General features: G+C 36.0%; 1 protein-coding gene across 3 annotated transcripts in view; it reads left to right on the forward strand.

Moving 5' to 3' along the window:
* LOC134534701 (protein sprint) overlaps positions 1-15057 on the forward strand; it is a 731313-nt gene that overhangs the window by 313025 nt on the left and 403231 nt on the right. Inside the window, exon 2 of one of the 3 annotated variants that reach the window (XM_063373177.1) lies at positions 6439-6603. The exons of the other annotated variants lie outside the window; for them this stretch is intronic. Coding sequence (XP_063229247.1) covers positions 6524-6603 — 80 coding nt within the window. The 5' untranslated portion in view covers positions 6439-6523. The remainder of the gene's footprint in view (positions 1-6438; positions 6604-15057) is intronic. 3 annotated transcript variants of the gene reach the window in all.

A 15057-nucleotide genomic window follows, 5' to 3' on the forward strand; every position in this document is an offset into this window, starting at 1 on the left:
AAAAAGTTTAAGAAAAAAATTCTCAGTGACGAGAATCGAACCACGTCTCTTGTGTTCAACAAGTTACCGCTCTACCGCTGCGCTACCTAGCTCGTTGAGATATTGCGAGGAGAATATATAATACAATCATTGTAATTCCAGTTTTCCTAGGTATTTTAATAAATTAGATTACTTTTTACTATGACTATTTTAATTTACCGAATGTACTCCGGGGTAGTTTTACAATCATAAAGTTGCATTTGGCACACCAATACGTTTGGTATGCACACTAATGTTTATGAAAGTGACTATATATATGTTTATGTTGCTACACGTGGGTCTGACATTTGGTGTCACATTTGCGTTCATCAATTTCCGTTCCATTTTCACGGAATTACTCCCACCAAATGCCGTATACCGAGAGCTAAGATCTTTTCACATAAAGAAGGGAGTGCATAGCAGGTCATGCACGTGACTGTACACACGACCTTTGCCACATCAATTCACAGTTCAAAACTTCCTGTTAATTTTACCAATGTGTTTTCTTGACATTCGACATTTTTGGTAGTTTTAGTAAATAACTATGTTAAATACCAAATGGTTATCCCGTGACATCTGAACAGTAGTTTGTGAAGACAGTTTTTCAGCATAAAATTAATTTGGGTTACGTATGTAAAATTGTTATTTACCAATATTATAATAACGAAACCTTTTTTTTGTTTGTTTAGTCATCGCTAGTGGCTTCTAATAAATTGCATTAACTTATTTTTAAATTAGGAATGTCCTTAGCGCACTAGGTCCTAAACATTGTCAAATCTTGTGCTGCACACGAAAGACTTATTGTTACTGATTTTTTTTTTAAGTTGTTAACTTAGTCTTACGATGACTCCCGTGGTGACACCATGCACGTAAGGTGTTAGGGAGAGTGTTTGTGCGAACTTCGCCAGGTTAATATAATTGAAGTCAAAATGAGAATGACTCACCAGCTACCTTTAGGGTCAATATAGCAAGAAATGTTTCGATATAATGAACTTTAATGTTAATATCTTGAGTATATGGTGTTAAAACTTTTTTTAACAAATACTCTCTTCATGATGATACTTTTAAATATTTTTCCTATCGAGTTACTTGGCTGCTATTAAGGAAACTATTAGTGTTAGCATTTTTACAGCTACGTTTTGTTTAACTTACCATTTGCCAACCAGAGTGACTTAATCTTTATACAATACACCTACTCCATGGGAATATCACATTGATTAATGAAACCAAAATTGGGTTTGAGGTACAATGTATAACTGCTTATGCAACATTTGAAATTATTAAAAACTGTGGTTTAGAATATTATATACCAACGATTTATGTGGCTGGTACTAAGGTTGAATCTTTTACATAAGAGTTATGTTGTTATTTATCTTACAGTTAAAGTTTTTTTTCCTAAAATCCTTAGTCACTGTACCTTCTGTACTCATTATATCCGCAGCTTTAAAAGTTTTCGTAACACTTCACTTCAAGTATAGACGGAAACGAAAGCCGGAACGAGAGGTCGTGATTTATAAACAGGTGTTTTAAAACGTAATGTTTTTAGTTATTTACGTCTTGCTATTTCTGCGTTCTTGAGTTTTAGTTTAATTTATAAACCCGGACTAAAACAATGAAAATCTAACTCTAACCATTTCTGAAAAAAAAATCTTAAAAAATATGAAAATATGTGAGTAATTTTTAATATTTACTTACAACATTCTGTGCATTAGTTTATTATTTAGATTTTTATTTTTTTCTAGCAAGGTTTACTATTTGCGCTTTCTCCTCATTGGTATCAAGTATACAATTTGAAGAGGAATTGCATGTTAAAGTACAAAGAAGGAGATTATTAATGTTCGAAGAAACGCATTGAACACGATTACATATTTACTCAACGTTTTGATTTGATTAGCTTTGTTTAAAATATGTGTAGTCTAGATGCAGCGTCAATACCAAATTAACGACAGTAATTATCCATCTCAAAAGGTCGAAATTTGCACTACTAAATTTATTTACTCCAAATGTAGGCAAGAATACCCAAGTCTCCGTAATTGAATATAGGCAAGTATTTAAACATTTAGGCTCTGATTGGCCTTTGCTGCAAACTTTCAAAACGTGGATATAAAAACTGTTATTAATGTGCTTAAAAAAATATGACTTATTTTTCTGAATGACTTTTTCTTTAAATCGCATACCGTAATTATATATAATTAATTAAGTATGTGAATGTTTTATTTGTTCTCAGTTACATACCGTGAATTAGTTCCGACAGTGCGGTAAACACGTGTATCTGGAATTTCACAAAATTTTAAATAAAAGATAAGCTGGGGCGAGCGTATTTAATGTGCTGCGCCGAGTCGGGGAGAGTTAGCTTATCTGTCCACAAGTGTTGAAAGACAGTAGACAGTAGACTAGAAGTTAGGTCTCTTAATGATAAATAAAAGAGTTTTAAAGAAGATGTCTGGCGCGGACCCAGGCCGTGACGACCACCCTCTTAAAAGCGCCTGCGTACTCAGGCTGGCTTTTATGTGATGACTGGCGATAAGGTTGACCTTTTGGCGCACATCCTGTCGCGTGGCCCGCCGACCTTGCCTTAGTGCCCGGGAAGCCAGCCTCCTAGTGGCCAAAATGCTGCAACAAGTTAGTCTGAGTTCTCCTATTAGCTATCACCACAAAGCAAAGGAGATAAAGAGTGGCAGCTCAATGCTATAACTAACGCTCTATTTTCCTTGGAAATCCAGGAACTGTGCGGTTATTTATAGGCAACTTCATAGCCTAAAAAATGTTAATTTTTCAAAAGTAAATGTTGACAAAAAAAATTTTTTAGTCGTTCGTTTCTGGGTTAACCTTATTATGTTTAAAATTATTTATTTTGTAATAACGAACAACCAAAACACTATGTTAAAATGTTTTATCCTTTGTTTCAAAAATTAAAAAAAAAACTGCATGGCCGCAAAGTATGAGTGTCTATTGCAAAAAAAATGCACACCTACACGCGTCTGCTAACCTTACGTTTCACACAGAATTTATATTTATAATATGAAAACAGTGTTCAAATACAAAAAGAATCTATGTATGTATTTTATTTAAAGCATCATTAACACGTGTTTCGTGTCTTACAAACATTCAAACGATTTTGTTTTAACAGCTACGCTTAATCCATTGCTACCAAAGTAATCCAACACTGACAATAATGATTCCAAGGCATAATATTTTACTATAACACTTAATACACCAATCCGTTAATACAATAATTGAATAAAATCTGAGCCAAGAATTTTTGTAAAATCAGTTTTTATTTATGTCATCATGTTTAACATATTAATAAAATTTTCTTATATTAAAAAAAGTAATTTGAGATGTTGGCATTTCTCAACCGCTAAGTTTATCAGTGAATATAATATGCTTTCTATAAGGCATAGATAACATATTAAGGTGACCCCTGGATGGGTCGCCTACGTCGTGTAGTGCTCCAGCCATTCACAAACCGCTCGAGATTTATTAAAATTTTCTGATAACAAATAATATTTAAGAGCCATTGCATGTTTTTAAAACAGTTTCGTTCCATGGTTTGTCCATAACGTGTATTTATTGGACAGTAAAAAAAAAAGACTCAAACGGGTGCTTTCACGGACAAGGAATTTTAAGAGGTATAGGGACGTGCAGGGAGACTTTATCCTTAATATTCCGTCATACAATGATAGGTTCACCGCTAAAAGTCCCGTAGACGCGCGTTACCGATACGAAGACTGCGCGCCAGTTCTGTGCTTGGCGTGTAGAGGCGAAGAGGCGTGCGATGCGCCAGCCAGTGTCGCCCTTAGCGGCGCACTAGCTCTAAAGTCATCCCCAAAAATGTATTTAATCCTAGACGCCAGTGAGTCCACAGGGGAAACAATCTGCAACACTTCATGGATTCCGTTAAGAAGCTAAATGTTTTTAAAACTAAAAATATACAAAATTGTTAAAGCCTTAAATTTGATGAGAGAGTGATGGATTTTTTGTTTAGATTATCCAATATGGCCACATTGATGTAACAATTCAAATGGGTGGGCGTGATGTCGAGATCGCAATGTCTGCATAACGAAAAAGTTCAATGGTGACATAAGTCAAGATGGCCACAGAGTCAAAATCAAGATATCCTCTAGAGTCTAGAGGCTTATTGAAGGATTGTAATTGGGGAATTTAAGCTATTTCTATATATCTTAATTTCTGGGAACTAAAACGGGAAATTAGCCAGCAAAAAGGGAATTTTCCCCCAAAAAGAGAAAAATTAAAAAAACATATTGAGGAATTTTGAAGAAATCCTTAAGAAACTATCCTGTAATTTATCACCACTCGAACAGTGTAACGAGAGATTGCTAAGATTAGAGATCTTTCCGCGATATTGCTCCCGTATTTGTGTAGGGAAAGTAGTATTTTCCAAAAATAAATCTTAGTTAAACTGTTGAAACTGTGTCATCTAAAATTTATAGAGCAGATTGGACAGTTTTTCAGTGAACTTCATTTATTAGTAATACTTTAACAGTTTAATATTTATAACGTTAGAAATTAATTTTGCCTAAATGAAACTGATAAGATATATGTCATGACTGTGTAAACCATCTAAACCTTGCGGCATGCTTTAGGTACATTACAGAGAAATAATATATATTTCTGTCGTCACCATGGTAAATTCCAGATAACTTCTACCGAGTTTTTCATTTCATGGACCCTATATCCCAAAAGCATCGTTAACAAAAAATATTGCATGTGAGGGTTTGTATCTCTTTGTATGAACACGATAACTACCTTAATTTCGTGTGTGTGTGTGTGTGTGTGTGTGTGTATATATTACTGATAAATAAAATGGTAAACATCGAAAAAATGGATAAAAAACAAAAAATACAGTAAATCCTTACTCTTAAAAAAATCGCATCTGTTAGTTATACTCGAGAATTATCGTCGCGGTACCGTAAATTTTCTATGGACCATCAGCCTCTTGCATAAAAGGTGTGATAAAGGCTACGAAAATAATGTCTTCCACAAGAAATTCCAAGAAGTTCAAAAAATTCCACATAACCATGCTTGATTTGGACGTAACTCACCCCAACCAGGTGGTCGGAGGATATTGTAGCCTAGCTACGAAATGCTTCTGGCCACTTTAGGCCTGGGATGTTGTGTTATAGTTTATATGTGCGAACAGCGTGTGATAGAACGACATAAGAAATATTTTGCAAGAAACTGCGAAACAGAATGCATAAAACATTAGCCGTAATAAAAAAAGGTCTGTTAGATGGCAAGAACAATATCTAGATACAGGAATAATTCGCGGATTCAATTCGTGATAGATAACATTTATGTGTGTATACCTCTTATTCCTCTAAGCTGCTTCAGCTATTGGCATACAGCTTATAGGGAATCTTGGTCAGTGAGTAACCCTCAACTAAAGAATTTTCGAATCACAGGCTACCAAAATGAGACGTCTCACCAGTGGCGCCAATGAACAGATGACATTTGCCCGTCTGCGGAGTCTATCCTGGAAGTAAATGCAAACGGGAATATTTTTTTCCCTGAACAATACCTAAAGTAAGTGGAGTACAATTTCAGAAGTGATTTTTAGAATTTTAACAGCGTATTTTTTATGCAGTAGCTATTTACCTCCAAATTGATACCTTATTACGTATTTAAGATTTCATGAAAACATGACAATTTATTTTTAGTTGAAGTTTTATACATTTAAATATATTATATATATAGTCAAAATATACACGACGACAAATGTTTTTACTCTGTACCATCATATAAACTTCACGTTGTGAATTTTTTTAACAAGTTCTGAATATTACATTGCGCGAGTTATAATTAGGCTAGCTCACTTAAGCCTAGTAATTGTTTTACAGTATGAATCGTGAAAGTTACCCATTTTTTAAATTTTGCTGCATAATTAGTGCAATAAATTTTTTATTTCAATTTTGAATTTTTTATTAAATTTTGATTGCGTAACAATAATTTTCAATCACATTATCTAATAAGTTTGTGCAGGATGGGAATTTTAAAACATTTGAAGAAATGCCTGTAACTCAAAATACTACAAAACCTTTTTTATTTTTAATTCAGAACAGAAATTAATTGGTCTGTCATTTGTTCTCGGCTTAAATTTGAGTTCTGGGTCTGACTGTATCGTTTCTCCTTTTATAAATTAGACACATGTGACGGACAGACGGGTTTGAACGCAATAATTATTAAAATTAGGTCACGATTGCCACTCCATGATGCATGGAACACAATGTTAAATACTGTATCAACCAATGTGGTACTGTCATGGAAATAATTTAAAAAAAGAAAGCCAAACAGCAAATTTTCGAAAGGGGATCGGAAATGGGTTAGCGAGCCCGTTCGCCGGCACGTGATGACGTCAAGCGGGGAGAACATCGCGTGGGCACGTGTTCTCGTTCGCAGCGCCGGGCCGCGGGGCTCATGACATGAGCCGCATGAGCCGCGGAGCACCCCGCGCCAGGAGCCGGCCCCTGCCGGGCGAGCAGCCATGCTCATAACGCAGTACACGTCGCTGCTGCTGCAGACGACCAGGCGACAAATCGTCGACCAGCCCGCGCGCTGCTACAGGTGAGGCTATTTCCACACCCTACATTGTTCTTTTTTTGTGTAAATGGAACAAATATTCATGTAAAATCACTTGAAAACAACTGTGTCACTACGGAATAGTGTTGACTGTAATACCTGTACATTTATGCTTTGTGTTCTACCAGTACCTCCAATAGTTGAAGTTATTCGTAAACCGTTCCCTGAATAGCTTTCCAGTAGAAACTGCGCACATAATAAGCATGATAAAACCAAGCAAAGCCAAACTGATGACTATTTGATTACATTTTCCATGGTTTAAAAAAATACGCCGGAACGAAACATGGACTGAAATATAAATGTATTCGGTAATTTCCTCTTGAAAAACGTGTTTCGTTGATGCGAAAATAACCATGGCCATGTGTTGTTCAAAGTTAGAAGATATTTCTTGTAGAATTCGAACTATTTCTTGGTAACTGGTTTCCAAAGTAATTTTTTTGTAAAAAATTTCTGTGTGACTTGACACCTACCCGAGTAAAGACCGCACCACGTCCACAAGAAAAAATTAAATAAAAGTATGTTACACAGCATTTTCGTATTCTACTAGCTGGAGTAACCGATGTTGCCCGGGCTGAACACAAAGTGAAGGGGACTTTTTCGAAATCAGATGTAGACAGTAATTTGTCTTCTTAGTTGAAACTTCAAATGTGCAAAATGAATTCTATCGCTGGCAGAACCTGACAGACGATGTTTTGCCAGTGTATATTTTTTTACCTATTTATTTAAAAATGTATGGTCTGTAAGTAATCTAATATCTACAAAGCGTTGTAGAAAAATGTGAAAAAATAAAATATTACTGATACAGCAAAGATTCCATATTTTTTATTGTTATAATTCACAGGAATGAACAATATTTTCGACTATTCCATTCGCTGTATAATCGTATCATCTTAAAATAATTCTAACTAACACTAACATATAGCGTAACGCAAGTCATGCAAAGTTAATGTTTAAGAGAAAGGGATAACACAAATCTATCCGAAATAAAATATCTAGATCCTATAAATTTCCTAGGCAACATGAGACGGACTCACCAAACGATAGAGCGTTTAAAATTCAAGGCCACGCCTATTGACGAAGTTCAAAACCAAACTGTTATAAGCGCTGTTAGTTCGCTAGCTGCCGCGAGCTTCACTAATCACAATAATCAGTTGGGTTTCGCCAACGAGAAGGATACGAGTTGCCAGACTTTACTATATGACGGCGTGGTGGACGTAGAGAAATGACACTCACTGTTTTTGTGTCTATGACCTATGATTTTCTGTTCAAATTTAATTTACCTGTTGCGATAGGTTGTACGTTATAGAAGTTGACTGACGTGCAGCTACAAGGCCATCGCAAATCAACAACGTATGTACACCGAAATTTTGGTCATCGGTACAATTTAAATCCTTATTAAATAGAGTATAATCAGTTTTACGTAACATTGATATCTTGACGCTTCCCTTTCGGCATAAAACCGCCTAACACCACTATTTAAACGAGATCATAGTAGGTACATCTATTTAATGTCATATGCCTATTTACATGGCACTTAAATAAATAGTTAATAATTGTTTATATTACCTGGTGACAAACATTTTCACTTCAATTAAGACGTTTTAAGCACTATACGCTTAATTGTACAGTTTCCAACTCCATGGTTATACTACCATAAATTGTATCACTGTAAAAAGGGTTTTACCAAGAGAACACCATTTTTCTTACAGTTACATCTTGGCATGCCCGAAATCACATTGGTTAATCAACGTTCTCTAGTGGCCGCTAGATGGCAGGTAACATAAGTACTAATAAAAACATAATAATGTTAATAAATTAAATATTTTTCGAAGAAACTTCCAGTAAGTTCATACCTTCACCCATTAACGCATAATTACAATATACGAACAGGAACACTAACAAATCCATGATATCCTCAATATCGAAGTGTAACTTGCAGAATAATCATGTGTGTAGTATGTCTTAAACTAATTTTAAAAAAATATTTTGTGGGTGATGTAAAGAATCGAAGTCATTGACATGTGCTCTTTACACCGCCTACTAATGAGTAACCTTCTGGAAATATTATAAATACATTTATTGGCATAGTACTAGTTATAAAAAGAAAAGATATGATAACGTACGAAGCACTAACCTGCTAAATAAAAATTTGTCTTATTAATCTCATCCTATACGTATGTGTGTGTATATATGTGTATATATATATATATATATATATATATATATATATATATATATATATATATATATAGTGGCCAGTTCCCTGGCCTGAATAAGGAAAAATACTTCTTGTTAAATTTGTTTTTTTTAAATGATTGATTATTGAATTTTATATTTTAGTAATTTTTGTAGTACCTCTACTTTGTATAGTTTAGTCTATTTCTAGGTTTAAGACACTCGGTAATATTTTTAATATTTTTGCTATGCAGGCAGAACTTTGCTAGGGAACTTCGCTGGTATTAGTAGGCGGTGGTGTTTGCAGTGTAAAGACATAAAAATTCTTGGGTGAGTTTATGCGCGTTGTTCGATGGCTGGCGCTAGATGAAGTTGGGAGTCCGGACATACAAGTTTGATAATGTGCGGTGGCGAGCACTGCGAGGACTCGCGCTAAGCACTGCCGAGCGACCACACTCACATTCACGGTGTAGCGTAGCGGTGTCCGCGTGCTTGCAAGAACGCCTCGGTCGAGTGCATGGCTTTTGACGTCAGAAGTAGATGGGGTGGGCTTACGAATAGACAGGCAAGACGGGGGTCAAGGTCAAAGGTCAAGGTCATGGTCATCCAAGATGGCCGCCGTGACGTCACAATCCAAGATGGCGGGCGACACCATGAGACCACAGCCTGAAGCCTGTGCCCGGACAAACTATTACATACTACTCTAGAACATTTAAGTAAAAAAAAAAAAAAATGTACTTATGTTGGAACGCCCTCAGGTAAACCATTTTCGCCTTCGTATGTCGGATGCTAAATTTGAATTGCGTGGAAAGTAGGCAACGGGAACTTCAAACGATGTTATATGGCTGGAAGAAAGAAGTGATGGTTTATAATTTCAAGCCAGATTCGTTTATGAAAAGGAAATTTTGGTATTGCGGCTTCATTTTTATGTGATTTTATTTATAAAAATTGTTCTTATTTTACAGCTGTGAAACTAAAATGTTTCTTAACACTTATATCAATAAAGTAATGAAACGTTGACTGTGACATAGGGAGAATTTCTTTACTAATTGTATAGTGATTTGTAACAAGACTAGCTAGGACTGATTTATTCGGAACAGTAACAATAAACTGGCAGGGATTTGTAGATTTTAAACTGTACTAAATTCATTAATATTAATGTAAACATGGTTTAATAACTCATGCAAGATCATAAAAAAGTAAAATACTTGTTTATTTGCTATTAAAATATTTTTTTTAATTTCATTTATGTTTTGTTGAAATTCGGAATCATTTTATGTTTAGTCGGATTTTTGGTGAAATAGTTTCAGTTTTCGAGTTAAGAACGAAAATTTTGCTCGTAATTTGAACTCGTCCCAGGGAAATGGGAGGGGAGTGCGAAATCCGCTCCCCCCCCCCCCCCCCCTCAGCCCTCTTCTTTCGAGTGTCCATGGGCTAGGCTGTATTAAAGCTCTGTGAAAGCTCCCCTACAACTAGGCCGGTATATATTGTGAATTGTTCTTAGTTTTGTGTGTCTTCATGTCATAGCAAGTATAGTATACCTTGTAAGAGTCTCCTGTACGCGATGTATCGTGGGCCTGTCGCCTGGTGTATTTGTAACTCATTTTTATATGGTGTAGGAACATGCTTTCTCGGTGTTATTTTGGTTTCATTGCCATTTACCACAAAATCTTGTCCCAAGCTAAAGGTTGTTTTTGCTTTTGATTCAACTGGCACAACTGTTATGCGCTGGAGCCGGCAAACAATAAATATATTAGGGCCCTAACACAAAATGAAAATAAGATCTGGCATGGATGTTGGAGGTTGGATCGGTGAATTTCCAGCGGCGGAGTCGTACGGACGATTAATTTACGTTTCATGTCGACGACGAAGAACTCGTTTGACGTCTGAGAGGATATTTTTAATCTCGTCGTAAACTAAATTGAAAGTAATTGGTTCGAGTCGTCAATTTCGCAGTGTCTTGTGCCCTCCCTTCCTTCGCAGGGTGGAGTGGCCATCCTTCTTGAAGTACAGGACAGGGACGGCGTCTCGCGAGGAAGAAGCGAAAATAAACCGGCGTCTAATTCGTCAGCGAGCCTCCCCGCTACAGTGAGCTGGCGAGAGAAATATCGTGCGGTAGTGTCGTCAGCGCTTTAAATCCAAATCAGTCATTAAAATTTTTAAATTAGGGTCCCACAGCTGGATATCAGAGAAAGAGAGAGAGAGATAGAGAGAGAGAGAGAGAGGGAGAGAGAGAGAATTTAAGGAAATAGTCAAGGCTCTCCCAAACTTGTAGGTACATGGAAATTGACGAAATATTAAGTTACCAAACTGTATTACTCATTTTTTATGATTGTGTATTCCGTCAGTGTCTTAAAACGTATATTTTTTTAATTGTAAAATTTATGTATAGTTGAAACCATTTTTATTTGTTAATCAAACGACAAAATAATAGTCTACTGTATTTGTTCACTTATTTGAAGCACCATTAATATCCAATGGTAATTAACTTCTTTTTTTTATCAAAATAAATATTTTTTTTATATATTACTGACTTGCAGTTTTAGTTGCATAGCTTTGATGGAAGTGGTAACAGTTTAAACAGATTGTATGGTCATGTTTACTTATGTGATTGAAATATATTACGATAAGTAATTTTAAAATTATATGTTAATGTTCTCTTGCAGATTTGATTGATGAAACATGCGTACAATTTTTTATAATATAAACAGAGAAAACTTAATGAAAATGGTCTATTTAAGATTGCGAAAACCATGTTCTGTTAGTTAAATTATCTTTAGCTGAAAATTATGCTGACGAGATATTGCTAATAGGTGAATCAATGTTTTTTCTGAGATCCGTACTCATGTATATTTACTACGAAATCTTGCGCTTTACTTATTAATGATTTATTGTTAGTCTCTGAAATGAGCTGTAGGGATTCGTAAATTGAGTGGTAGCATTCTCCAACAGTGTTTCAATGATCACCAAATGATATCGATTAATTTCCACTATTTCAAAATGTTGAGAGAAGGGGTTGTAAAAAATCTATCTGGAGCTTGTTTCGCCGCCCAACATGGTAATTGTTCCGCATCACGTATCCAAGTTTATCTCTTGATATGATGGCGTGATCCTGTATATATTAATCCTGTAGGTCATGATACTGTTTTAATTTGGTACCTCGGAAGATCCTGGCCAAAAAAAGGTCAAATATCACAATATAAACCAATTATATCAAGTCTGGTTGAAATGTTTTATTTCGTATTCTGCGTACGATCATAATTCATTGTTATGTTACAAGTGTTTGTTACGTTCAGAATCATGTATGTCATTTTTTTTTCGTTTTGTATTTATTTATTCATGTCCAATTCGCAGGAAGAGACTTTAAGTTTGGAATTGCGACTCTTGGTTACCAGGTTTGTGTATATTTTTATTATTGTATATATTTAGCCTCGTTGCCTCTGTAATCGCTATAATCAATGAATAAAAGAATTTTTGAAAACCAAAAACTAACCAGAATCTTTTGATGAACTAAATTCAAACAAGCGTCATGAACCACAGGATCCAATGTATACAGAATCATTACATCAAGATTAAGAGGTTAAATTTGAATACGTAACCTATACTTGAGATCCTTTTCTGAAGTTTTGTGAGGGGTGTATCCAGGAAACAGAAGTATCAAGAAGCCGAACAGTTATGTTTGTCACGGACTCCCGCCGCACATGTCAGCCAGATGGTCTAGCTGACTAGCGACGCGACCGGGTTGGCACACGATATCTGCCAATCAGGTACCAAGTGGTGAATTGGCCTGGTGACAGGCCGAACCGATGCGACATTTTTAATGTGTAACTTCTTAGCTCTCGGTATACGGCATTTCGTAGCAATACTTTTTTGAATGCGACGGAAGTCGCATGGAACGGAAATGTATAACCACGGTGCTGCCATCAGTGGCGTATGGCGTGAACAAAAGTTCACAAAGCCAAAGGGAAACTTTAAACACCATATATTATTAACTGTTTAATTAATTTTAACAAGATGGGCAATATTTTAATAAAAATCCTTGTCGAAAATCAGGTTCGTAAACGGGGGCTTAGTATTTTTTCAAGTATTTTTTTCACTATTGTCGGAGCCCTTTCATTATATAGTTCAACACTTCGCTCTGCAAATCGAATGATTCGATAGTCGACGTAGCTGCTCCGGCTTCGAATTCTAGCGGCGGGTACGGAAACCACGTATATGATTCGAGTCCAAATATTTAGTTGGAAACACAATTGGCGGATTTTATTTTTAATAATTCTTCATCAAATTTCGTGTCCGAGTTTCGTAATATAGCTATGTGTATTCACATGAATTTGCTCGTTACCGAGTTTTAATGTTACACATCTCTGGCGGGCACTGAAAGCCGCGCTCGATTTTTTTTTTTAAAAAACCTCATCCGACATTTCCTCCGCTAATTCTCACAGCACGTCAGCTCAGACCCGTCACCGAGTCATTCAATCTTGGACGCGTGTCTCTTCGCTCCGCTGGCTCGCTCGCTGCTTAAGCGCGAGCCCACATAATACCCTCGCCTCCAAATTAAAAATCTAGCGTCCTTATTGCCCCCCCCCCCCTTTTTTTTAGCCCCTTCTCAAAACTTCTTCAACGCCTCGGATGTGCAGCGACGACAATGTCGCCACTCAATCTTAATTGAGCCTATATAAAAAAAAAAGTTTCTTCCGGAGAGGCAGGGGCGGGTTTAAGGAAGGGGGACTCGAAACTACCCTCTGCCTCCCCTCCCCTAACTCTCTAATCTCGCGGGCCGTGTGGCTGGCTGGCTCGCATACTGAGCAGGTCGTAAAGATGACGGCGACCACCCCTGTTCCCCGGCCGCACTGGAACTTGCCGAGCGCCGGGCCGAGCCTAATAAAGCTCCCGCTTAACTAATAGGCAACAGTTACTTCTCGGCTGGAGAGGGGGGGGGGGGGGGAAGTGCTGTCAGCACCCACGCAGTCGCTTCCACGCGGAGCAGCATCAGTTCTGGCTCACGACATTGCGTATCGCGAAATTGAGACTGGAATTCATTTTAAAAAATGTCACATTTTACCACGGGAGTTTCTGCAACTACAGCAATTCAATATATTTTTTTTTCCTTCTCAAATTCTGCATCAAATCCTGCCCTCTCAATAGGTTTATTAAAAACAAAATTACGTACAATGTAAAACAAAAAAAGTATTTATAGCCTTTTAAAATTAAAAAAAAAGTTTATTATTGATTTATTTCAAGTAAGTTTTACAAACGTTTCAATTTCGAGTGCCAAACCTTGAATCTAAAGACAGTATTAGGTCTAGAGAAATCAAATGCAAGCAGGAAACACGTAAAAAAAGAGGCTTCAAACACATCAAGATATAATTTATCTATAATATTTAATACTATATTTTACAAGCATATTAAACAATTCAAGCAGAATAACTGTTCGGCTGTCAGCAATAACGCATTTAAACCAGCTCTATACAATTCCTTCAGCACCGTGGTTGCACATTTCCGTTCCATGCCACTTTCTTTTCATTCACGAAATACCATATGACGTATACTTACAATACGTTAACCAACACGTTGAAAAGACACATTACAAATGTGCAAAATGGAGGGTATATATTATAGTGTTTTAGATACGTGCAGTACTGTAAATATTGCGCTACAGTTCAGATTGATTTACCTAAAAATATGTAAACACACAAAACTAACACCAACTTATATGACTTATAATAACCATTCCAATTTCATTTGAAATTTTATAATTACCTACAAGAGTCGTAATAGTGAGGCAAGTGCATTTTCGTTTCGTTGCTTAGTACATTATTTTTATCCTTTGCTATTTTACATGTTTTAAGACTTTTGTCAATTTTAATTTTTCCTTATGCTCATAATAAATTTTTTTTAATTCTAATGTTTGTGTAGATGTATTCGCTGGATAAATATGGTGAAAACCTGATTACCTAAAATAAAATGTTCTTAAGAATCAACAAACCTTTAGAGTCGCGAATCTGGCTGCTTCGTGGTAAAGAGTTTTGTATTTAAAAAAAAAAGATTTTTCACATCAAAGAAGATGTTTGTACGAAACATTAATTCAAAAACCTTTCATACCAACAGTTTGCAATTTGTGTGTGGTAAATTATTATTATAATAAACTCTGTTGAATAAGTGTGAAACAACATTTTAACTGTGGTTACAATCTGTTACGCAGTGTGCCATACGAAAATGAATTATTCAAAACAATTAGTCACATTACAAAATATTCATTTCTAT

Source organism: Bacillus rossius, chromosome 8 (genome assembly GCF_032445375.1).
Source record: "Bacillus rossius redtenbacheri isolate Brsri chromosome 8, Brsri_v3, whole genome shotgun sequence".
In the NCBI taxonomy this organism is placed as follows: Eukaryota; Metazoa; Arthropoda; class Insecta; order Phasmatodea; family Bacillidae; genus Bacillus; species Bacillus rossius.